The sequence below is a fragment of the Telopea speciosissima genome, chromosome 2 (genome assembly GCF_018873765.1).
Source record: "Telopea speciosissima isolate NSW1024214 ecotype Mountain lineage chromosome 2, Tspe_v1, whole genome shotgun sequence".
Classification (NCBI taxonomy): Eukaryota; Viridiplantae; Streptophyta; class Magnoliopsida; order Proteales; family Proteaceae; genus Telopea; species Telopea speciosissima.
In genome coordinates this window covers 44,286,189-44,311,556 of record NC_057917.1, presented here as the reverse complement: position 1 = coordinate 44,311,556, position 25,368 = coordinate 44,286,189, and the positions used below count along the sequence as shown (strand labels likewise).

At 41.5% G+C, this 25,368-nt stretch overlaps 1 protein-coding gene across 1 annotated transcript in view; it reads left to right on the top strand.

Annotated features, from left to right (window-relative positions):
- Positions 1-5,871: 5,871 nt before the first annotated feature.
- LOC122652568 (S-sulfo-L-cysteine synthase (O-acetyl-L-serine-dependent), chloroplastic-like) overlaps positions 5,872-25,368 on the top strand; it is a 71,652-nt gene continuing 52,155 nt past the window's right edge. Inside the window, exons 1-5 of the mRNA XM_043846352.1 lie at positions 5,872-6,116; positions 8,854-8,963; positions 21,147-21,204; positions 21,320-21,583; positions 21,691-21,828. Of these exons, the coding sequence (XP_043702287.1) occupies positions 5,910-6,116; positions 8,854-8,963; positions 21,147-21,204; positions 21,320-21,583; positions 21,691-21,828 (777 nt within the window). The 5' untranslated portion in view covers positions 5,872-5,909. The remainder of the gene's footprint in view (positions 6,117-8,853; positions 8,964-21,146; positions 21,205-21,319; positions 21,584-21,690; positions 21,829-25,368) is intronic.

Below are 25,368 nucleotides of genomic sequence, written 5' to 3'. Positions count from 1 at the left end.
CTTGTCGGCTCACAATATAGCCCCTGTGGCGCGAACTCTCTCTGCCACAGTGGCGTGATCCCTCCCCCCCAGTGGCGTGCCATCTACCCCTTTCTTCTCTTTCTTTTCCCTTTCCCTTTCTTTGCCTGCTCTCACCCGCCCCAGCTCAAATCTCGGCCATTTCTGAGTTCGTCCTTCCTCTTTCACTCACCATTTTCTGATCTGGTTTCCCTTTCCCATCTTCCCCTTTCCTTTTCTGATTTTGTCCCTCCTCTTTCACTCGCCATTTTCAGATCTGGTTTCCTTTTTCCATCTTCCCCTTTACATTTTTTATTTCGTCCCTCCTCTTTCATTCACCATTTTCAGATCTGGTTTCCTTTTCCCATCTTACCCCTTCCATTTTCAGATCTGTTCAGATTTGTTCGCCCTTTCTTTTCCTTCCCTCACCTGCCTTACTTTCATATCTACTCAGATTTTTTCAAATCTGTCCTGTTGATGTCGGACAACCTTAGCAGACGTTGGAGGGGGATGGAGCCGGTGCTAAAGGGGATTCTGCCGCCACAGACACCGAAAATCTGAAGCCCTGCCCCTGTTTCTTCATCGTGTTTACCCTACATCTCCGTAACCGTTCCTTCATTTCGGAAGACATCCACCACTCCACCACCAACAACACCTCCTCTTCCACTTTCCCAGCACTTCGCTTCTTCCATTTCCATCACTCTGTCGACAAGGTTCTAGCCGGCCTCATTGTCGTTCGCCTTGACTTTCGTTTCTACCATACACTTTGTCACACCCCCATCCCGGCAAGGGATAAAGTAATAAAAAAGGGTATGACTGGGATAACATGTGTCATCCCAAACTACTACCAAGATCTAAATGCAGTAGCCAATTCATAGTCATAAACCAATATTAAACTACAACAATATCAGAGTGCAGAAAGCTAAGAAATTATACATTTCCAAGATGATCAAAAGTAGCAGAAGCGTTACAAACACAAAAGGATTCAAAGTCTACGTGATAGACAATTTAATGTTTTACATTTTGACCCAAAAGTTTTATTGAAGATTGAAACAACAATAATATTACTAAATTTAGACCATGCTCATAACACAAGATGAAATATGCTCCAATGGCACAGTCCTTGAGTGTACACCAACATCCAGGTCCTAAGTCACCGGCTCCACTCGATTCACATCAAAAGGAGGAGCACCATCAAACACCACCTGTATACAACTAAAAAGGGTTGCACAATAGGTGTAAGCTCCACTAAGCCCGTGAGGGGATAGGGATGCACATATACATAATTCACATATAGTCTATGATGCATGTAAATGTTAATTGATTTTTCACCTAACGAACAATTCTAAGTCAAGGTATATGCTACTACAATAACTTGGGAAAACACTATGGATCCTTCCATGTTCACCACAACGCAACCTCAATTATTACCATGGGGACCGCACCAGTTGTAGCCATCACCACCCAGAGGTAGACCCCGATAACCATTACTACCCTTGGCCTGGTCTCTCTAACTCTCCACAGACATCAGGTGCTCTGGTTACCCAGCACCTAAACCCCCTGTTGGTAAGGGTCGTAGCATAAGGAACGAAGTCCTAACCATAGTTATACTACATGCTTCCTATCATGTCGAGAGGTATTTCGGGTGTATCAACATCCCATTTCATCTAACACCGGGGTACTAGCATAACACTCATGCAATAGTAATTCTCAATCCTGGATCCCAGTGCCGACACCAAAACCCACATGCCAGTATAACTCTAGTCAATCACATGTAATTCATAATCATTATCATCAGTATTAAATAGAGATAGATGCACTAATGCAAACATGATCATAAGGATGCAATCAATATTATTAGATGTATAGATGCATATAGACAAACCTAAACAAAGCCCACACCCACTCACCAATAGTTCGAATATCGCTTGATGCATTTGATCTGGATTGCCTTGATACACACTCTCCCACACAAGTTAGGTAGCTTAGGGATACGTGAAATATAGTGTTAGAAGGTGAGGATGGGTTCCAAGAGGAGCCCCAAGCATTAATGTTGAGGTTGGCAAAATACAACACGAACGGACGTAGGGATGGAAGCACCAACCTAGTTCCGTTCTTGATTCCGCTCAGGCTATGGAGCCAAAATACACGGGACGGATTCACGGATGGAATCTACTCAGTGGATCCATTCATGCATCTAATCGATACTCGGAGAAATACTAAAGGGTTCAGAACCATGGACAGGGTTCGAAACTACGGACAGAAGCAATCAGGGTGGTTCCGTTCGTGGTCCGCCTAGGCTTGAACATGAAATCCTTAAGTTAGTCTTATTCTCAGCCTTCTTCCTTGAGGTCCAACAGCCTCAAGGGCTAGGGGAGGGTATTCTAAGCCTTCCTAAGGGCATAATGTCATATAGCATTCATTGGTCTTGGGAGATTCCATTGATTGGTCTCACTTTAGGGTTTTTCATTTCTAGGTTGAGGTCACAAGTCCCTTAGAACAGCAAGGGGGTTGTAATAAAGGCCTTTCAAGGGTTGTAGTTAGGAGGTGGAACCCTTTTTGTGATGCTTATTACATAGCTAGGCTCAAACTGTGGTTCCCAGGTGGAACCCTAGGTTAATGTCAAATTTCCAAGATTCCCAACTCAAACCAATGAGGGGAAGGGGGTTTAAGGGCATCAAGAGTAGACCTTGGCACAACAACAGGTCACTTAATTAGTATACTTAAGGAGGTACTTTAGGTGGTAATTAACCCCCATCAAAATTTAGCAAGCCCAATACAAACAGCCACGACGAGGGCGAGGTCACCAAATTAAGATTCTATTCTAGAGTTGCTAGCAAAACACAAACTCAGTGTTTGGATCCACTTTATAGGGTCTTTACATTCGGATTGGGTCTAAGGTTACTTCATAAGAATTGTAGCCCTTTGAGTTTAGTTTACAAATCAACTTGAATCGTGTCGATACAATATGTATAGACAAAGTTATAGCCAAAATACTGAGCAGTGGTCAAGCGGTCAGTATGGACGGATTTAAGGACTCAGGCACCTATGTGAATCCGTTCGTGGTTTCCTCTCAGTGACCAAAAACCTGAGAGGAACAGACTAATGGATGGAGACAGCAGGGTGGGTCTATTCCATAGTCCGTTGGGTTATAATGCTCTGATAGTAGGGAAAGGAACTACGAACGGAGGCACGATGGTGGTTCCGTTCGTTAGTCCGTTCGCGGTAGAACATAGGTTTTCAACCCAAACCTCCTCCAAACTGATTCTCAAGGCCATTAATGGCTTCAAGGGCTTATAGGATGGTTCCTAAAGTTCATTAGGGTAATGGCACAATGAATCAAGGCATCTATAGTCCATACCGAATTACTCAACCCAAACTTGGGTTTTTGGGTAAAACCCCTAGGTTTTCATGGCTTGGGTTGTATAGTAGACCATAGGGAGCATTAAGGGTGTGCAATGGCACCCAAAGGAACTAAGACCATGCCTCAACACAATAGCATTGAGTCCCTAGTGGAATCCAAGCAATTCCCAACCCGATAAACCAAAACCCTAAACTACCGAATAGAGAAATGGAGAGGGAAAATTGGGAAGATTACTTACCACCACTGGAGGCAGCAAGAACAAGGCTAACTAAGCTCTCTTTACTCCTTCTCCTCCTTTCCTTCTTTTCCTTTTCTTGTTCTCCTTCTTCCTTCTTTCCTTCATTTTCTTCTTTCCTTGTCCGGATAGCAAGAGGGAAGAGAGAGAGTATGGGTCAGGGAGTTGTTTTCCCCTTCCCCCTCTCTTCTTCTTCTTTCCCCTCCTCACGATTTGGCTTTTGGAGAAATGAGGAAGGGCTTAAGATCTCCCTCCTTTTATAATTAAACTGGACCTTAGGGTCTGTTTGCCTAAGTCCTTAAACTCTAAAATCCATTTTAATTCAAGTTGGATCTTAGGGCCTATTTGGATGGCAGCCGAAAACTCCAACTCATTAAGGCTTTAAAGTGCTATGGTCCTAAAGTCTTGTTTGGCTTGGCTTAAAGCCCTAAGGTGTGTTTTAGGATTAGGGCCTATTTGATTGGCCATCTTTAGGACTCAAAACTCATTAAAGCCCATGTTGAGCAATGTGGGCCCACCAACTTGACCCCACAACGTATGGAAAGATGGGAATGGGGTCCACCATGCCTAGAAACATAGCAACGGTGTCCGGAACACTGGTACATGGGTCCCACACAAGATAAACAACAAAAAGCATAAGACAACACAGAAGGATTAACGAAAGGAAGCACAACAATGGTTCTGTTCGTTAGTCCGTTCCAGCTGAAAAAACTGACAACATAATGAAGTGTCTGGACCTTGGCCCACACTTCAAGGACTTCAAGGGGAGTACATATACATAAGATCTGGGGTTAAAAGTTCACCCTTGGGTGGCATCATTACCCATCAAACTGATATTCCACCCCTTTATTCCTGCTAACCCCTTGACTGCCACGATCCAAGGTCACAGGTGTTGACCATTGGTAGCGTCGCAACACCTACAAATGAAAATTCAATTTAGCCCAAAAATTAGGATTTACTTTGGGCGTGGGTATAACACACTTCCCCCTTTTTCTTTTTTCTTTTTTGTTTGTGTGTTTGCAGGTGATGCTGACTCTGGTGTTGGTGTCAGTACGGTTATAATCGGCTCCAAAGCTCCAGCCGTCGTTCAATCTTCACCAACGCTAGACGAAGCTCCACTCGCTGATCCAGTAGATCCTTGCAGAGTTGTTCGAAAGTAGGTTGTGGTAGTTATTTTGATGGTCTTCTTGCCGTCGGTTGAAGCTCCACTCGTCGATCCAACAGACCTTTGCCGTTCTGGTAAGTCTGATTGAAAGTAGGCTGTGGCAGCATGTCGACACGTGTGGATTGTGTGGAGTTGGACTTTTTGACACGTGTGGACTGTTTGGAGTTGGAATTTTTGATACGTATGGCCCCCCTCTAGTGGCACGCATGTGCATGTGCTTAAGTTTAGCTGCGTCTACAGCTTCTATTCTAGGGAAGTGGTTGCGATCCATCCCTTAGTCTGGATGACCCAGTCAATGGCATGTGAGACCGGGTCAATTTCCACTCATTGGTTTTAGATATTATACATCCATACCTTGCGTTTATCATGTTCTCTATCTAGTTTATGTATCTTGTTTTCCTTTGCTTGGAGTTGGGTGTGCATGAATCAATAGCCTTCTTTCTACAAAAAAAAAAGGGCAGTGGCTGTATAGGAAGAGTTGAAAATATGAAAAAAGTACAATACACAAAGGGAAAATTGTGTTGCCAGGCTATGTAGCATTCATTAGTTTCTCCCTATGTCAATCTCTCTCATCCCTTCTTTGAAATGACATATCTACCCCTATTATGGGACGAGAGAGATATACATAAGGAGGAGCAAACGTACACTATGCAGCTGGAGAGGGAACTCAATCCTAAAAAATTGGGAAAATGAAGGTTGCCATGTCACGTGACCCCTACACCAGCACAAGGGCCAATGAGAGTGCATGCATAAGCAACCAACAAGAGTGGGTTCACGAGGGTGAGGTGGTCATCTCGCCCTCCTTGTGTCCGGGAGTAGGGGCTATGTTACTCGGAAGCAATCTCCCGCCCAAGAAAAATATGAAAAAAAGTATCCAAACATGATGATGTACAAAATGTGAGGTACCTGAGACGGAGTTTCTTCAAATGTTGAATATCTCATTGTAGTTTATCCAGAGGCAAAGACAGTTTTAATCTGAATCATTTGGACGGTCCAGATCGGTTTACTTTATTTCGGGGCCCAAAGCACAGTGCACATATACCGCTGGATTCATCGTGCACACACTCATAAAACATAAAACTGGATAGAAGTATGTAAGAGTAAATGTCTATGTAAATCACCATTTGGTTGTTCCGCTAATTCCAGAAATGGCGGTATCTTCTCTTCCAATTTTTCCTTCTACAAGCTTCCTTCCTCCTATGCCCATTCGCTGCGGTTCCTTTAAATGTCCTGCAATTTCATCTATCAAGAAAGCTTCTTTTAGGAGATTGGTCTCCATTGTTCTCGCGAAAGCCATTTTACTCGATAGCAGGGAAGAGCTCGACACCGTCAACATCGCAGAAGATGTAACGCAGGTTCTACACTTGTTTCCTGATACTTGTAAATGGAGGATATGTTGTTATTGCTCTTCTTTTGCCTTTCTTTGAAGTATCATTAATGGTTACTCACTATTTCTTCCTTCTTTACTTCAAGCTGTAGTGCTTTCTGCTGATATTTGCGTTTTCCCTCTCTGGTTTTCGGTTTGGTTTATTGTTTTTATTCCTTCTCTTACTGTCTCAATTCTATATATCTATACTTTTCGGATTTTGGTTGTGCTGGATATCTGAAAAATTGCTGTTTTAAAGGGTGTAAGGATAGAGTTTAATAAGTTCAACTCTCCTTGGGCCTACCTATCCCGGAAAAAAAAGGGATAGAGTTTAATCAACTAATGCAGTCGAACTCTCAGTTTTGTACCTTTTGTTGTTTTATTGATCTCGCCACATCCACACCCACACCACCACCACACCCCATAACCACCCCCCCCCCCAAAAAAAAAAAAAAAAAAAAAAAAACAAAAAAACCCACTCTTCGTATTCCAAATGGCGGGGCTTGTAAGGTGGGTTCCAAATAATTATCATTCTCAGGAGAGCAGATGGGGATTGTTTAGTACTGGAATAGAGACGAATGAAAGGATATATTTGTTTCTCGATGTAGACAACATGATGTTTGACTCAGTAGGCGGCTGGAGCCTCTGTGACTGTTCTGCTGATAGAGATGATAAGGAAAATTTGAGGCTTAGCTGTCTTAATTGGCTGTGGTGGATGAATCTAATGAATTGAGGAGTTGTGTTAGCAAATTATATTCATGATCCTTCAGTGCACCCGTTCATTATCAGAAGCAGATAAGTTTGAGTGGGCACTGTAGATGAAGGTCTGTCGAGACTAACTTGTATTCTTAAAAAATGACAAGATTTTGTTTTGGCCCATTAGAGTAGAATTGGTTTGGAAATTGTCAATTGTTGCTGCTTTCTTGTAGGGGATAGCTCAAGGGAACTCTTCACACCCCTTTATAGTTTCTTCTTTCGGTAGCTTCAAAATTTTTGTTTATTGGCTGTAGCTTATTCTTTACAAATCTAGAGGTGCTTGCAAGACCTAAAGAAATGAGCCTGTTGGATCACAATTGAATATCTTCATCTCTACCCCTTGTGTAGATTTCACAAGAGAATAGTTTGGTCTTTTGGTGACATTTTGGTTGTGCTTTCAATCTGGCTACAACTGCTGACAATGAGAGAAGTTTAAGGCTTGTTACTGGGTCTCCTCAACATAATATTTTTGCTAATGGGTTATCAGTCTGTTGTCTGTGGGATACTTGGACCTCCAAGTCGGAATGTTGTCTGCAAATGAACAAGCTTGCCTAAGGATTTTATTTTTTCTTTTGTTTTTTTTTGATGGTATTGGAAGAAAAAAAAAAAAAAAAAGAGTTTGGGGAAGTATTCAACAGAAAAGAAAGTCTTCTATTTGACGTTCAATTAGTTTACTTCCACCCTGCAAATAAGTAGTGAAAAAATTTATGGAAACACTTTTTTTTTTTTGATGTTGTTCCAATTAGTTAACCTGAATCATGCCTACTCCTTTAATATAGTCAAACGGTGTGGTTTATCAAGAAACTCGGTTGCCAAGCCATTCCAGTCACTCCTCTCTGGACTAATGGACTATCTCTATATTTTCTTCAAAGTTACGGGCCAGGGCCATCTTTTGTAATTGTTTCATTCATGAGGCACAGCATAGTCAGTGCTCAGTTAAATTAAGTTAAGACCAGTTATAAGTTCGTAATGGAACAAAAATTTGATTTGTGCATCCAATCAACTATCTGGAAAGGGCAGGTAAAGAGTCCAAAGTAATCAAGTTTGGGAGCAAATGCAAACCGAAACCAGTAAAAAAACCATACTGCTGTAAATCCAAGTGAACTCTCATCTTAGAAACAAAATAATAACCAAAAAAGGATAAGTTGCAAGTGGGGGGAAAAAAGGAAAATTCTTGAAATCTCAACTGATTTTGCATCCATTTTCCTAGTTCCCATAATCTCAGATTTTTATACCAATGATCAAATCCAACATTAAAGAAACTAATATTTTTTGGTTTTTCAACTGGTTTGGGTCCATGGAAATTGATAGAGGTTGGTTATGAGAGAAAGTGGGCATTTATATTATTATAGTTTTCAGCAAAAGAGACTAAACAATTGGCTGTCGAGATGTAGAGAGAACAAGTCAGATTTCATTGTTTATTTGATAGGTGTTCTGATACTTCATGAACATTAGCTTTAGCATGGTAGTATGCTCTTTGTGTTTATTTTGGCCTTTGTGTGTCTTCCCCTTTCTTATCATCCACACATGTAAGCCATAGCAGGGAACAACAATGTCTTATAATGAGCTGTCCTAATTGCTAGGCTTAAAAGCATAAAATAAGGTGGATAGGGAGCGTTTAGCCCTTGAGCGCTTAATTGCTTAGAATGGCCTTCAGAAGATTGTGGTGACTGGACAATTGAAACTAAAATTAGCATCTTTTACTGATATAAAGATTTGACACTCTAGGTTGTCTGAGACTCTTCTTTGTTAAAATTAAAAGAATTTTTTTTTTTAATCCAGTGAATTCAAACCTGTTTCTTCAATAGTTCAATTATTTTTGTTTTCAGGTTTTATATTTTATGGATCCTTTAGCCTCATTTGAATTTGTCTCTTGGCACACTGTTTATCAGTAGCAATATTCATGGAAAGTTCAGAGAGTCAAATCTTACCACTCAAATTATGATCTTTGGTAGAAAATATTTGTGCAGTTGATTGGGAGGACACCAATGATATATCTGAATAAAGTTGTGGATGGTTGTGTGGCGAATATTGCTGCAAAGCTTGAGTCCATGGAACCTTGCCGAAGCGTCAAGGACAGGTAAATTTCTCTTGCTGAGATGATGTGTTCCATCTTAGAGCATGGTAAAGGTTTAGGTTGCCAGGGCAAATGCCCGGGTTCCAATCTTGAGGTCAGCCACTTTGCGCAAAAGTGCCAAAGTTTAGTACCGACTCCAAACTCACCCCTCCCAGTACCTTGCATAGGTGGGACCAGCATTGGGTAATGGCCCTTTTTAGATGATGTGTTCCTTCTCAATATAAAGACTTCGTGAGAGCGATGAAATAATTTTATAAATGTTGTTTGTGCCTATTAACAGTCCAACCAGTACATGTTGGTCCAAATTGTACAACCATCTGGCTAACTGGTGGATGGATCACAGCTGAAATTTACACCCTTTTTTTTTCGGGGGGGGGGGGGGGCGGTTGTTGGAGGCAGTCCTAAACATGTGATTCTTCTTTCTTTTTGAAGTAAAATCATTGGCATTCTAATGCAGTTAAATCACCTAAATGGGGTTTTAGAAATAAGCTTTGGGTTGGGTTATGTATGTGTTGGGCCTTTGATCCAATATGGTTGCATTGTAATGGGTCACTTTAATGAGCCTATAATATGGGTAGAAGCTAGGGCTATGGGATTAGTTAAGTGAGTGTTTTAATTTTAGTTGTTTAAGTTGTTTTATGGAAGTTAAAAGACCTTTACCTAGTTTAGAGGGGTTTTTTTTAAGTGTCCTTTTTGTTTTAACTTTCCAATTAGTTAAGTTGGGATAGACAAGTCTCTTACTTTGCTAGGGAGTCTTTCTTTAAATAAACAGCTTGTAGGCTATTTTGGCCAACCGACAATTTTATGAATGAAGAATTGGCTTTGCCTCTTTGCTGTTGAGAAAGTATGCTGTTGTTAGACTTAGTGTTATAACCGTACTCAAAACCCTAATGCATAATTGTAATGATGTGCCACGTCGGTGAGACAGCAGTGTACGCCGATGAATTATTTGCGATGGTCATTAAGCCAACTCATAAGATCGTCGATCAATACACCGGACTCGTGGTTGAAGAAAGGTTCCTTAACTGGGATTGGGGAAGATTCGTGGACAATGACTTTCTAGATTACCCTCCTAGCTCCAGCCCCAAAAGTGAAGAGGATCGTAATGAGAACTTGGTGCTCACTCGCATCAACAAGTGGTGCCTCTGTGCAGTGTGCATTGAGAAGAGACTGCTGCTCGGGGTTTAGGAATTAGATCTTGATGAAAGGTGAGTCTACATTATAGGCGTGGTCCTTGCCCTAACACTCATCTGGTCAGACCCTTCTCGAAGCCCTTGAAGTGCAGGTTAAGGCCCTGTGGCATTTCTTTGGTTGTTCAGCCCTTATAGTAGGAACGCATCAACGAACGGACACATTGCTGGTGAGTCCATTTGTGCTATCATGCCTGTTTTTTGTGTCTCCATGTTTGGGGCCCACATACCTGTGCCCCCGGGCATGATGGACCCCACCCTACCTATCCCAAACCCTGTTGGACCTGTTAAGTGGGCCATATGATCTAAATGGAATTTAAATAGGTTTTGGGAGTTGGGTACATAGCCAAACAGACCTTAGCTTAATCCTCACTATAAATAGAGGGCTAAGCCTTTATTGCCCATTTACTACTCTACAACCACAAAAAACGTGGGAGAAGGAGAGTGGAAGACGACCTTGAAGGGAGCTTGGTGGAGAGCATTGAAGTGGAGCTCATCCATTGGGGATTTCACCTACCATCTTAGGTAAGTTATCTCCCTCTCTTTTTCCTACTTATTTGGGCTCTAGGATTCTTGGATCGATTTCAACCTAGGGTTTCACTTGGAACCCAAGTTGAGACTATGGCCATGTTTGGAACTCCATCAATGGAGTTTCCTACACTAGATTCAACCTTGGGAGGCCCCCCATTTCAACCAAGTTGCTGTCCTATGGTTCCCTCAACTTTAAACCCTAGATTGGGATCATGGGAGTTGGATTCCTTGTAAAACCTTGAACCCATGAATGTTAGATGATATTGTGACCCTAGGAAGGCTTAAGATACCCTCTTCTAGCTCTTGAGGTTGTTGAATCTCAAGGAAGGAAGTTGGGAGTGAAAGACTTTCAAATTTCAAATTGGACCTCGAACGGATCTAGTGTCGGGACTCCGTCTGTAGATCGGTTCCTCACATTCAGAGTATTATACTTGGATGGACTCAGGGAAGGACTCAACCTATTGCCTCTGTCCATAAGTCCGTTCCCTTCGGGAAAGTCTCAGGGTAACGAACGGATCCAATAAGTAGACTACGTTTATTAATCCGTTTCTTGTATTTTGGCTCAAATGCCTGGACTGATTAAGGAACGGACCCAGGTTACTGCCTCCGTTCCTGAGTCCGTTCGTGCTGTGTTTTGTAATACTCAACAATAACTCTTGGGCCCCTCCTACATCTTCTAACAGTTGTCCACACATCCTTAGGTGATCTAATTAGTACGTGGGAGTGTGTATCGAGGCAACATCTTCTAAACGCTCCGATCAATACGTGAATCTTAGGTGAGTGGGTTAGGCATTGTTTGGGTTTATCTATCTACATCTATGCATTTATATTACTATTTGCATCATTATAAGCATGATTGCATTATTGCATATATTGCTTACTTGACATTGATGATATTGATGATGATGTGGACTGTTGGGTTATGATATTGGGAAGTACCGGTACCGGTGCCCCAGATTAAGTGAACTAGTAACTTGCATGCCATCTTTGCCTGTATGCACCGTGTTGTGCTGGTACCCGGGTGTTAGATGGAATGGGACGTTGATACACCCGGAGTACCTCTCGACGCTATAGGACTCATGTAGTATATGTGTAGTTAGGATCTGTTCCCTATGCTACGACCCTTACCAATAGGGGTTTAGGTGTTGGGTAACTAGAGCACTTGATGCCTATGGAGAGTTAGAGAGGCCAGGCCAGAGTTAGTAATGGTTATCGGGGTCTGTTTCTGGGTAGTGATGACTACGGCTGGTGTAGGTCCCATCGTAATAATTGAGGTTGCATTGTGGTGAGCATGGAATGATCCACAGTGTTTTTCCGAGTTATCATAGTAGCATATACCTATTTACCTAGTATTGTTTGTTAGGTGGTAAATAAATTAATAATAGCATGCATCATGGACTATCTGTATTGTTGTGTATATGTGCATCCCCATCCCTTCACTAGCTCAGTGGAGCTAACCCCATATATACACTCTTTTTAGATGATGATATAGGTGATGGTTATCTTGCTGGACTCGAGGTTGAAACCTCAGGGTGTGATGATATCAGTACTGAGGATCCGAAGGTTGTGACCGAGGAGCACGGCGACGAATGCCCGTGTGATGATTGTGCCTACGGGTTGTGATGATACTTGGGACTTGGTCCCTTTTGTTTATTTTTGGGCTTCGTGCCTTGTATAAACATTTATTGTTATACTATATTTTGTATAGTTACGTCATGGTCAGTCGGTAAACGGTAACAGAAGTTTATTATGTATCGTGAGCCGGTTGAACATATTGTAACTACTATTCTAGATGCTTCCACTTAACATTTGATATTGGGAAATGCAATATTTACTTCCTTTTGTACTCGGATATTAATGAGATATTGATGTTAGTTTAGGACTGTGGATTGGGACACTGTATTTTTGATCCTGGTATCTTAGTGGGATGACGTGTGTCGTCCTAATCACCCCCTTTTATTGTAATATAATCCCTATGGGAATAGGGGCGTGACAGCATGGTATTAGAACGTGATGCTCTGCACCAACCATAGTCTAGCGGACTTCTGATTTACTCTATACAAATAGGATTAGACTTAAAAGCTTTCAACCAGAATAATTGGATGTGTGTAAACCTAGAAAGAAGACTAGTTAGGGTGGAAGCCGATGTCATAGCAAATAATAGAGAACAACAATAGAGGGAAAAGAGATATATATATATGTTTTCATTGATGTAGCTGCTGTTTACATAGACCTCCCTTGGAGATAAGTACATCAATTTAGAAACCCATAAAGAAAGAAACCCCAAAATTCAGCTGACAAAATGAAAATAAGTTCTTAAAAATAAGAAGAGATTGAACGAGTATAAGACAAAACAAACTAAACGGAGAAAAGAAACTAAGATAGCAACAACACCTCATTATGGTACACAGACTCTCGTGTGCTATAATTGTAATGAGACTGGGCACATAATTAGGGATTGTCCACAGCCTCGACGGGGAGGCCCTTCAGCCGCTCTTCCTCCCAAGGCTCCCCAAACATGGACAGCAGGTCGTGCTCACCCTGTCCTAACTGTCAACCGGACCCAATGGCGTGCCTACTCCCTCACTAATGAGGAGGCCCAGGCTGATCTGAATGTCATTACAGGTATCGCAACTCAACCCTTAAGACGGTGCATATATATAGATTTTATTGCTATGATTGGTTGTTTTGATGTCCGTCAGGTATGATTTGTGTATGTTCACCACCTGCTTATGTGTTGTTCAATTCGGGGGCTTCTCACTCGCTTATTTCTCCATCATTTACCGGGAAGATAAAAAGCAAACCAAAACAAATGACTCAAGGCTTGAGGGTTAGTACACCAACTGGTAGTGTCACTGAACTCAATAGGATATATGAACCCTGTAAAGTTCAGGTAAATGATAGAGGGATGGTGGACCGTTTGATAGAACTAGATATGAAGGACTTTGACGTAATTCTGGGGATGGATTTGTTGTCCATACATAGGGATAACCTAATCTGTGCAGAGAGGAAGATATTGTTCAAACCAAGGAAAGGCGTAAGGTTTGAGTTCAAGGGCAATGAACGTAAGAAGCCCAAAAAATTAATTATCTCCGCATTGTAAGTCCAGAAACTGATGAATGAAGGATGTCAATGCTATTTAGCGTCAGTACTAGACGTTGAGGCAAGGGTTAAACTAGATGAGAGAATTAACGGATGTCTTTCCGGAAGACCTTACACGGTTGCCGCCAAATCGTGAGACGGAATTTATGATCGACTTGATACTGGGTGCAGCCCCAATGTTTAAGGTTCCCTATAGGATGGAACCATTTGAATTGAAGGAGCTACAAGCACAACTTCAAGACCTGTCGAAGAAGGGCTTCATTAGACCCAGTATATCTCCGTGGGGAGCACTGGTATTATTTGTAACGAAGAAAGACGGTAGTATGAGAATGTGCATCGACTACTGTGAGTCAACAAGTTGACGACCAAGAACCGGTATCCCTTACCCAGAATTGATGACTTGTTTGATCAACTACAAGGTGCCAGTGTGTTTTCAAAGACTGATCTCCGGTCGGGGTACCATCAATTGAATATTAGAGGTAGTAACGTAAGCAAGACAACATTCAGATCTCGCTATGGTTACGACGAATTTATTTTTGGTTATGTCCTTCAGATTGACCAATGCCCCGGCAGCTTTTATGGAGTTGATGAATAGAGTGTTCCATGATGTTCTAGACAAATATGTCATCGTATTCATTGATGACATCTTGGTTTACTCCAAGAGCGAAGAAGAGCACGCAGACCATCTCCGCCTGGTACTGTAGCGTTTGAGAGAGAATTAACTCTACGCCAAGTTCAGTAAATGTGCATTTTGCTGCAACAAGTAGCATTCTTGGGGCATCTAGTTTCCACCAAAGGTATTGACGTAGACCTCGGCAAGGTGAAATTGGTGGTTGACTGGGAGATACCCAAGAATGTGGTAGACATTCGTAGTTTTTTGGGCTTAGCCAGTTACTGTAGAAGGTTCATCGAGAATTTCAGCTCCCATAACTCGACTGACCCGAAAAGGAGTGAAGTTCGAGTGGTCTGATAATTGTGAGAAGAGCTTCTAGGAATTGAAGTAGAGGTTGATTTCCGCTCCAGTACTCACCTAATGGTACTAGGGGGATGGTAGTATACATCGATTCATTGAAGATGGGCCTTGGCTGTGTGCTAATGCAAGGTGGGAAGGTAGTGGCCTCCGCTTCTCGGCAATTGAAAGAATATGAAAAGAATTATCCAACTCATTACTTAGAACTTGCGGCTATAGTTTTCGCCTTGAAAATCTGGAGACATTACCTGTATGGTGGGAAGAGCGAGATCTACAGTGACCATAAGAGTCTTGAGGACTTCTTCATACAGAAGGAGCTCAACATGAGACAGAGGCGATGGTTGGTGCTGATGAAAGATTATGATTGCACCATTCACTACCATCCGGGTAAGGCGAATGTTGTAGCTGATGCACTAAGCCGAAAATCTTAGACCTTGTCACTGGCATCACTGCCTGTCAGCGAGAAACTTGTTGAAGAAGCAAGAAGGATGGAACTGGAGTTATTGGTAGAGGGTGTTACCCTATCTCTAGCAGCTCTATCAGTACAGTCAACATTGGTGGGAAAGATCAAATTGGCCCAGGCTTCCTAATAAGATTTTCAAGAAATTATTGAAACTATTCGAGAAGACACACAGCGAGAGCTAGACTTTACATTGACCGAGGACGGTGTTCTCCTGTTTGGAGATCGGCTATACGTCCCTAAGGATGCATGGTTGCGGAAGGAAATCCTGACAGAAGCCCACGACTCCCCTTATTCAATTCATCCAGGTTGCACAAAGATGTACCAAGACTTGAAGGGACATTACTGGTGGAGTATAATAAAGAAAGATGTGGCTGGATATGTAGCAAGGTGCCTTACTTGCCAGTAGGTTAAAGCTGATAGGCAGCGACCACATGGTCTACTATAATCACTGCCTATTCCTGAGTGGAAATTGGAACACGTTACCATGGACTTCGTCACTGTCTTACCCCGTACACCTAGGGGTGTTGATGCCATATGGGTCATTGTAGACAGATTGACGAAGACAACCCACTTTATCCCAATAAAGGTCACTTACTCGATGGACAGGTTGGTACATTTATACATTGACAATGTAGTTCGCCTGCACGGAGTCCCTATTAGCATCTTCTCCGATAGGGATCCCAAATTTACCTCAAAGTTCTGGGGTGGTTTTCAAAAGGCCATGAGCACCTTATTGAGCTTTAGCACTGCATTCCATCCTTAGACGGTCGGACAGTCGGAGAGAACCATACAGACATTAGAGGACATGCTCCGAGCCTGTGCCATAGATATGCAACGCAATTGGGATGAGCACCCCTCGCTCATCGAGTTCGAGTACAACAATAGCTATCAGGTAACAATTGGTATGGCACCATTCGAAGCCCAATATGGAAAGAAATGTAGGATGCCATTATACTGGGATGAAGTTGGAGAGCGTCGCCTTCTGAACCTGAATTGATCCAGGCAACTTGTGAGAAGGTGGATCTGATTAGGGAAACGAATCAAGGCTGCCTAGTCCAGATAGAAGTTTATGCGGACCTGAGGCGTAAGGACTTAGAATTCACTATCGGGACAAAGTGTTTCTCATGGTATCTCCCACCAAGGGGGTGATACGATTCAGCAAGAAAGGGAATTTGAGTTCAAGGTTTATCGGCCCATATGAGATCCTTGCAAAGATCGGGCTAGTGGCGTACCAGTTTGCTCTTCCTCCTTCCTTGGCTGATATGCATGACGTATTCCACGTGTCCATGCTGAGGAAATACGTTCATGACCCAAGCCATTTATTGTTACAAGAATCACCGGAGCTTGCACTCGACATGACTTATCTGGAGCAGCTTGAGGAGATACTTGACAATAAATACTGCACTTCCGCAATCGTTCTATCTCACATGTGAAGGTGAAGTGGTTCAATCACCTGAAAGGAGAGACATCTTGGTAATCCAAAGTTGAGATGTGGGTGAAGTACAGTTCCCTATTTGACTTAGAAGGTACGTCAAATTTCAAGGACGGAATTTCTTATAAGGTATGGGAAATGTTATAACCGCACATAAGATCCTAATGTATAATTGTAATGTTATGCCACGTAGGTGAGACAACAGCATACGTTGGTGAATTTTTTGCGATGGTCGTTAAGCCAACTTATAAGATTGTCTATCAATACACCAGACTCGTGGTTGAAGAAAGGTTCCTTAACCGGGATTGGGGAAGAGTCATGGACAGTGACTTCCTAGATTACCCTCCTAGCACCAGCCCCAAAAGCGAAGAGGTTCGTAAGGAGAACCTGCTGCTCGCTGGCATCAACAAGTGGTGCCTTTGCGTAGTGTGCATTGAGAAGAGACTGCTGTTCGGGGTTCAGGAATTAGATCTTGATGAAAGGTGAGTCTACATTATAGGCATGGTCCTTTCCCTAACACTCATCTGGTCAGACCCTCCTAGAAGCCCTTAAAGTGTGGGTCCAGGCCCGTGGAATTTCTTTGGCTGTTCAGCCCTTACACCAGGAACGGATCAACGAACGGACACACTGCTGGTGAGTTCGTTCGATAGTCCGTTCGTGCTGTCATGCTTGTTTTGTGTCTCCATGTGTGGGGCCCACATACCCGTGCCCCTAGGCACGATGGACCCTACTACCTATCCCATACTTTGTTGGACCTATTAAGTGGGCCATGTGACCTAAAATGGAATTTAAATAGGTTTTGGGAGTTGGGTACATAGCCAAACATACGCTAACTTAATCCTCACTATAAACAGAGGGTTGAGCCTTTATTGGCCATTTACTACCCTACAACTACCAAAAACGTGGGAGAAGGAGAGTGGAAGTGGACCTTGAGGGGAGTTTGGTGGAGGGCATTGAAGTGGAGCTCATCCATTTGGGATTTCACCTGCCATCTTAGGTAAGTTATCTCCCTCTCTTTTCCGTACTTATTTGGGCTCTGGGATCCTTCTTGGATCGATTTGAACCTAAGGTTTCACTTGGAACCCAAGTTGAGACTATGGCCATGTTTGGAACTCCATCAATGGAGTTTCCTACACTAGATTCGACCTTGGGAGGCCCCCCATTTCAACCTAGTTGTTGTCCTATGGCTCCCTCAACTCTAAACCCTAGATTGGGATCATGGGAGTTGGATTCCTTGTAAAACCTTGAACCCATGAATGTTAGATGACAATGTGACCCTAGGAAGGCTTGGGACACCCTCTCCTAGCTCTTGAGGCTATTGAATCTTAAGGAAGGAAGTTGGGAGTGAAAGACATTCAAATTTCGGATTGGACCTCGGATCGATGAACGGATCTAGCGTTGAGACTCCGTCCGTAGATCCGTTCCTCACATTCTGGGTATTATACTTGGACAGACTCACAGAAGGACTCAACCTATTACCTCCGTCCGTAAGTCCGTTCCCTTCGGGAAAGTCTCAGGGTAACGAACGGATGGACGAACGGATCCAATAAGTAGGCTCCGTACGTTAATCCGTTCCCTATATTTTGGCTCAAATGCATGGACGTATTAAGGAACGGATCCAGGCTATTGCCTCCGTTCTGAGTCCGTCCGTGTTGTGTTTTGTAATACCCAATAGTAACTCTTTGGGACCCCCTTGGGACCCCTCCTACATCATCTAACATTTGTCCACGCATCCCTAGGTGATCTAATTAGTATGTGGGAGCATGTACCGAGGCAACGTCTTCCAAACACTCCAATCAATACGTGAATCCTTAGGTGAGTGGGTTTGGGCATTGTTGGGGTTTGTCTATCTGCACCTATTCATTTATATTACTATTTGCATCATTATAAGCATGATTGCATTCTTGCATATATTTCTTACTTGACATTGATGATATTGATGATGATGTGGACTGTTGGGTTACGGTGCAGGGAAGTACCGGTACCGGAGCCCCAGATTAAGTGAACTAGTAACTTGCATGTCATCTTTGCTTGTATGCGCCGTGTTGTGCTGGTACTCGGGTGTTAGATGGAATGGAACGTTGATACACCCGGAGTACCTCTCGACGCGATAGGACTTATGTAGTATATTTGTGGTTAGGATATGTTCCCTATGTTACGACCCTTACCAATAGGGGTTTAGGTGTTGGGTAACTAGAGCACCTGATTCCTGTGGGGAATTGGAGAGGCCAGGCCAGGGGTAGTAATGGTTATCGGGGTCTGCTTCTGGGTGGTGATGACTACAGCCAGTGTGGGCCCCATCATAATAATTGAGGTTGCATTGTGGTGAGCATGGAAGGATCCATAGTGTTTTCCCGAGTTGTCATAGTAGCATATACCTATTGACCTAATATTGTGTGTTAGGTGGTAAATGAATTAATAATAGGATGCATCATGGACTATCTGTACTGTTGCGTGTATGTTAGTAGGATGACGTGCATTGTCCCAAGCACCTCTTTTTATTGTATTATAATCCCTATCGCGATAGGGGCGTGACACTTAGTGAAGAGTGGGAAACTCAAGGATTAGAGAGATTCTGATCTAGACCTTTTGGTGGAAAATCGAAGGTCATATCCCCTCCATATTTTTTTTCCTCTTCTCGAGTAAGTTTTAAATTCATCTACTGTTATTGGTGATTGTTGAAGTTTGTTTGACTTGAGGTTGGAATGGTTAACCACCTATTATTACTGCTGTGCATACATTGTAAAGAAAAGAGCATCCCAGTGCACGAGGCTCCCGCTACTGCAGGGTCTGGGAGGGGCAAATGTACTCAGCCTTACCCCCGCTTCATGGAGAGGCTGTTTCCATTGTGCATACATTGTGTTAGTGGGATTTAAATCACAGCAAAGGGCCACCAACCAGAAGCTGGTGGCAGCCCTCTTTTGGGCTTTATTTGGCTGATATTGACATAGGCCAGAGAGGGGAGTCTGTCCCTTAGATTCTGCTCATACTAGAGGGCATTGAAGAGCTGTCCAGGGGTGACTTTTGACCAAGGATTTAGTCAGATCAGAGCTGCTGATCTGCTGCTGTGAAAAAACTCCTAAATCCTGGTTACGAGTTTCAAATTCATACTGTTTTGACTGTTGACTCTATCTGATCAAGTTGATTTTGACCCTATTACTGACCTAAATTCTGTTTTAGGATTTTCTTGAGATCCTGTTAACAGGTGTGTAATTTGGACCTAGTTGATGTATATAAGTCAATTAGGGATTATTTTAGTGGAAATAAGCTTTGGGTTGGGTCATATATGTATTGGGACTTTGATCCCATGGGTTTGTTTTGTAAATTGCCAATTTAATGGGCCTAAAATATGGGTAGAAAATAGGAAAACGGAATTTACTTCCTTAGTTTAGTCGGAGTCCTATTTTGAGTTTGTTTTCTGTATTATTTCACTTGCTTCGTCAATTTAGGTTACCTTATTAGTTAAGGATAGGGTTAGGCCTTTCGTTTATTAGTGTCTAAGTCTATTTTTGAGTCTTCTATGTAAGTTCGCAAGGGAGGCCAGCATTGAACACGAATTTGATTAATGAAAGGCTTTAGCCTTTCCAACAAATCCTGAGATAGGTTGGGTGAGATGCCCAGGCTGAGATAGCCTTTCCCTTCCCCAACCCCATTCCATCGATCTCCGTTCAAGTTCCATTCAAGCTCCAGTTCTACCCTAGCTGATCTCCTGAAGAAACATATTCAGTTGCTGGAAATTCTTTGCAAGATTCAAGACGTTTTCATACAAGTAAGTCTGAAATTGAAATTCTTCAATCATTCTTCTTCCCTTCTAGAAGGTCACATGCAAGGTGATTTTCGCGGGAATCCTGACCAGCCAAAACCGTTAGAACCTGCTGAAATTTTGCTAAAATCTTCCTCAAACCTTAAGAGAGATTAGATCCAAATTTCAGTACCATCCACCCAGCCGATTGTTTGAAATTACCATTTTACCCCTCAATAACTTCAGATTTAGTCATCTGATTTACATTAAGATCATAGTTGCTTCAACAGGTTACAAATTTGTGGTTTCTACTTTATTTGTTACTTCAACCAAGGAAATTGTTTCTTCATTTGAGTTTCCATTGTTCTCTTGGTTCCCTCATATGATTTTTGTTTCCATTGCTCTCTTTCTTGTTCTTTGGAGATTTTTTTTTGATCCTGCTTGGGATTAGACCTATTCAGGTTCTAGTCTTACATTACTGGGATTCATACTATCTACCCCACACCACATTCTAATTGATGGAATTTGGTATCCTTGAGAGGTATCAGCCATTTAGTTTATTTGGATTATTCATCCAGGGAGGGAAAAAAAACAGAAAACTGAATTCCTAATATATATTTGATGTGCAATTGCCAACAATATCATTCAGAATAATTGAATGTTATTCTTCCTGTTTACCATATTACAAATTTTAATGAGAGTATTTCCTTTTGCAAATTCTAATGAGACTTTGTTCGTCAATTATTTACATCTCAGAATTGGATATAGTATGATATCATATGCAGAAGAAAGTGGAGCTATTTCTCCTGGAAAGGTTAGCCATGTGCTTCATAAACAAAGTATTTGTATTTTAGTTGAGTGTGATACGAATTTCTTAAATTGAGCTCACTGCACCATATACTTCTCCCCCATTTTCTGGGCTTATGCAGAGTATTTTAGTAGAGCCCACCACAGGAAATACAGGAGTTGGCATTGCTTTTGTTGCTGCAGCTAAGGGATACAAACTTATAGTAACAATGCCCGCATCCATAAATTTGGAGAGGCGAGTACTTCTTCGTGCATTTGGAGCCGAGATTATATTGACCGATCCAACAAAAGGATTAAAAGGGGCTGTTGATAAAGCTGAAGAAATTGCTCGGAGGACACCTAATGCATACATGTTTCAACAGTTTGATAATCCGGCTAATACAAAGGTTTCTTATGTTCTCATTCCAAGGGTTCTGTAACTGATTTTCAGTTTATTAGGTTTATTTCTTGTGTCCTTATTTTCCTCTTATAAATTCACTTGGTTGAATTACAGATCCACTTTGAAACTACAGGCCCAGAAATATGGGAGGACACCATGGGTAATGTTGACATATTTGTTGCGGGAATTGGTACTGGTGGTACAGTCACGGGCACAGGACGTTATTTGAAAATGATGAACAAGGACATAAAGGTTAGAGTCATCAGTTTCTGTCTGGAATTACTGAAAGTTCTATGTCTTTAGAATCTGCGTTACTCATATATTCCTTATTCTGCAGCAATTAATGTGGATAAAGGAGATGTGGGATTTTAGCAACTTTCAGTGTATTGCTTCAGTAGTTCATTGTCATCTAGGTTATACTGCTGCATTATCAATTGTCTCTGATGATGAGTCAATCGATTTGCACATACCTTTCTGTTTACTCGAGAATTTTTAAGTACCCAAGACATGTTGATCATAAGATTTAGTTCAATGGGGGGGGGTGTTGAATTGGAAATACTCATCAAAATGAGAACAATTTCGGAGGATGCTAAGTAAGCGGAAGAGAAAGCATGAACATAGGTAATGTAGTCCTAGATTGGTCGGAGACCAACTAGGAGCCAGTAAACTAAGATCTGTTATGAATAGGTGAATCGGCTAGGTCAAAAATAGGGTTTCTTTGTTTGGTGAAATTAGGGTTAGGTTTGATGTTAGGGTTATGTCAAGTCAAGGTAGGGGAGTCTATTAGTGAAGGTCATGAGATGTTTTAATGGAGGGAAGCATGCTGATTGAATTAACAGCAATTTAGGGTTAGGGTTTTGGGTTTTTGAAAAGTGTAAAATAGGGGGAATCTAGGGTTTAGAGTGGGAGGATGGGGCTATACGGTTTGGATCGAGTGGTATAGGGGTAGGGGTAGAGAGTTTGAACTAAAAAAGGAGGGATTTTGCTGGCTGGTTTGGTCTGGGCAGAATTTAGGTTATGGGAATGTTGTTCAGTGATGGGAGGATGTTAGGGTTTGGTGGTTTCGAGGATTAGTGATGCAGAGCTGAAGCACTACATCCGCAAGAAGAAGAAAACAAGAAGCTGCTGCCCAAGTAGTAGTAGTTCTGTATTCCTGTTTTTTTTTAGAGAGTTTTATGTTTTTAAATTGAACTGCCCAACCTAGTTGAACCAGTGGTTCAATACTTCAATTTAAGTGACTTAAGTTGTCCCATTTTATTTTATGTAATTTTCTTTTTTGTGGATCCACTCCACACTCCCACGATTTAGAGAGGGATGTGGACTAGTTAAGTCGGCTAGGGGCTATTCAGACTCCTAGGCTGAATAGGTGTAAGGCCCTAAGGCCATTATTTAAATCAATAGAATCGTGGAGCTCCTCATTCTCCAATTTTGAAAATTAAAACTGCTCTTGCAAGCTGCTGCTTCTCTTCCACTGTGAAGGTGTGCATTGTGTTTGATTAAAGCTAGTGGGATTGGTGTGTGATCCAATCGACCCCTTGCGGGTGTGAAGCCAATGGACCGAGAACTCCCGAGATCTCGCTGAGATTCTCGGTTTTTTGAATTTCCGAGTTGAGATAGCCATCGAGTGAGAGAAGTTCAATATCTTGGCGAGATCTCGCCAAGATCTCGGGTCATGGGGCATGTTTCGGGTCTCGGGTCATGGTTTTTTATCCATTTAACTAAAGCTATAAGGGGCATCTCGACAGAACTTGCTAATCTCAGGGAGTTCTGTCAAGAGGCCTTTTATCTCTCTCTTCTACACTTCTCTCAAATCCTCTCTGCTACTCTTCATTTTTCCCATGGATTGAAAGCTTTGGAAGGTGATTTTGCTTCCAAACTAAAGATTGAAGCTCACTTTTTCAAGATTGATAAAGTTTTGAAGGATTTTTGAAAGGTAAGCCATTTTCCCTAAATCTATTTTTTTTAAAAATAATTGATGAAACCTTGGTAGATTCATGTGATTTTAAGTTATGTTACACAACTTTGGCCGATCTATCACTTGATGGAGTCTGAATTTTTTTTCGGTTATTAAATTTTTTATTATAATTTCTAAAAATAAATGAATTTTTTCAAAAAGAAATAGAAAAAAATAGGATAAATACTTATTGTTTGGATGTGATTTTCATATATGTTAGACAAGTTTGGATGCTCTACAGCCTCATGGAGTCATTTTTTTTTTCACCCGTTAAAAAAAAATATTTTATTTTTCAGATTTAATAATAATATTGTTAAAATATTTAAAAAATATATAAAATTAAGGAAAAATACATGTTTTTGTTGGAAAATTATGCACAACATATGTACTTAATGTCCAACTTCAAATGGTGTCAAATACATCATTATGTTATAATATTTTATACTTTAAGGTATAATTATTTTTAATAAAAATTATAAAAATTATTTTTAATTAAGAAATAAATTCTAGGGTTAGGGAATAAATAAGAGATAGGTATTTGATTGTTTTAGTAGCTTCACATTATGTTTAATAGTTATGAATACAATACTTTAAGTGTTTAATACTTTAAATCTGTAATAGTTACTAATACATGTTTTTATGTAACAGTGTAATAAATAAGATATTTCTTACACAATGGTGGATATAGCATGGCTACATGGAGTCCTGATGTCCGAGGACAAAAAGAAGTCAAAGTGTAACTACTGTGGAAAGATTCTAAATTCTGGAGGAACAACTAGGTTAAAGCAACATTTGTCTGGTACAGGCAAGGATGTTGCCTCATGCCGAAATATTCCGAGCCAAGTGAAACTAGTTATGACACAAAACTTGAGAGGAGTACGAACAAAGAAAGTTGAAAGGGAAAGACAACAAATAGCCTTTTGATAAGGCAGTTCTAGAGAGGCTTGGTGTAGAGATCTGTGGAGGAGTAGGAGATGATACTGAATATAGGCTTATACCTTGTGAGTTCGAATCAGAGGTTGAATGGAGGATTTACTAGCAGACTTTGGCAGAGAGTAGACAAAGTTTTCATTTTGAGAATATGAGAGCATATGAGCAACCAAGAGGAGCTGGTGGATCTGGATCAGCTGCACTAGTGCAAGAAGATGAGAGGAGAAGCACTGGCACAAGAGATATCCCACGACCCCTAGCCCGACCACGAGTACGTTCCCCAGATACCATTTTTGACCAGGATCCATCTACCTTTAGGCAACAAGATGCCTACCAGCTAACCATCCCGCAAGTGTTTGCTGGTAAACAAGAGGAAGCACGAAAAGCCTTCAGCAAGTTCATGCTATACAATGGCATTCCAGCTAATATAGCACAAGGAACATACTATAATGCATTCCTTGACGCTGCAGGGAGGGCTGGCCTTAGATGGAAGGGGCCTTCACCATATGAGTTATATAATGTATATTTGCCTCAAAAGGTAGAGGAGTTGAAAGAGTATGTAGAGGGTCTGAAGCCAAGGTGGGACACATATGAGGTTACTCTTATGGTTGATGGTTGGACTGAACCTACTAGACAGTCCATTATAAATTTCATGTTGAGTTGTAATGGGAAGACTGTATTCTTGAAGTCTGTTGATGCATCAAAGCATGTAAAGGATGCATCATACTTGTATAAGCTACTGAAGCAAGTGGTGGAGGAAGATATAGGAGCAAAGAACGTTATCCAAATTGTGATGGCTAACGGTTCTAATTTTAACAAGGCTGGAGAGAAGTTGATGAACAAGAAGAGTAAGAGGATCTGCCATTTTAGACTCCATGTGCAACACATTCCATTGATTTAATGCTGAA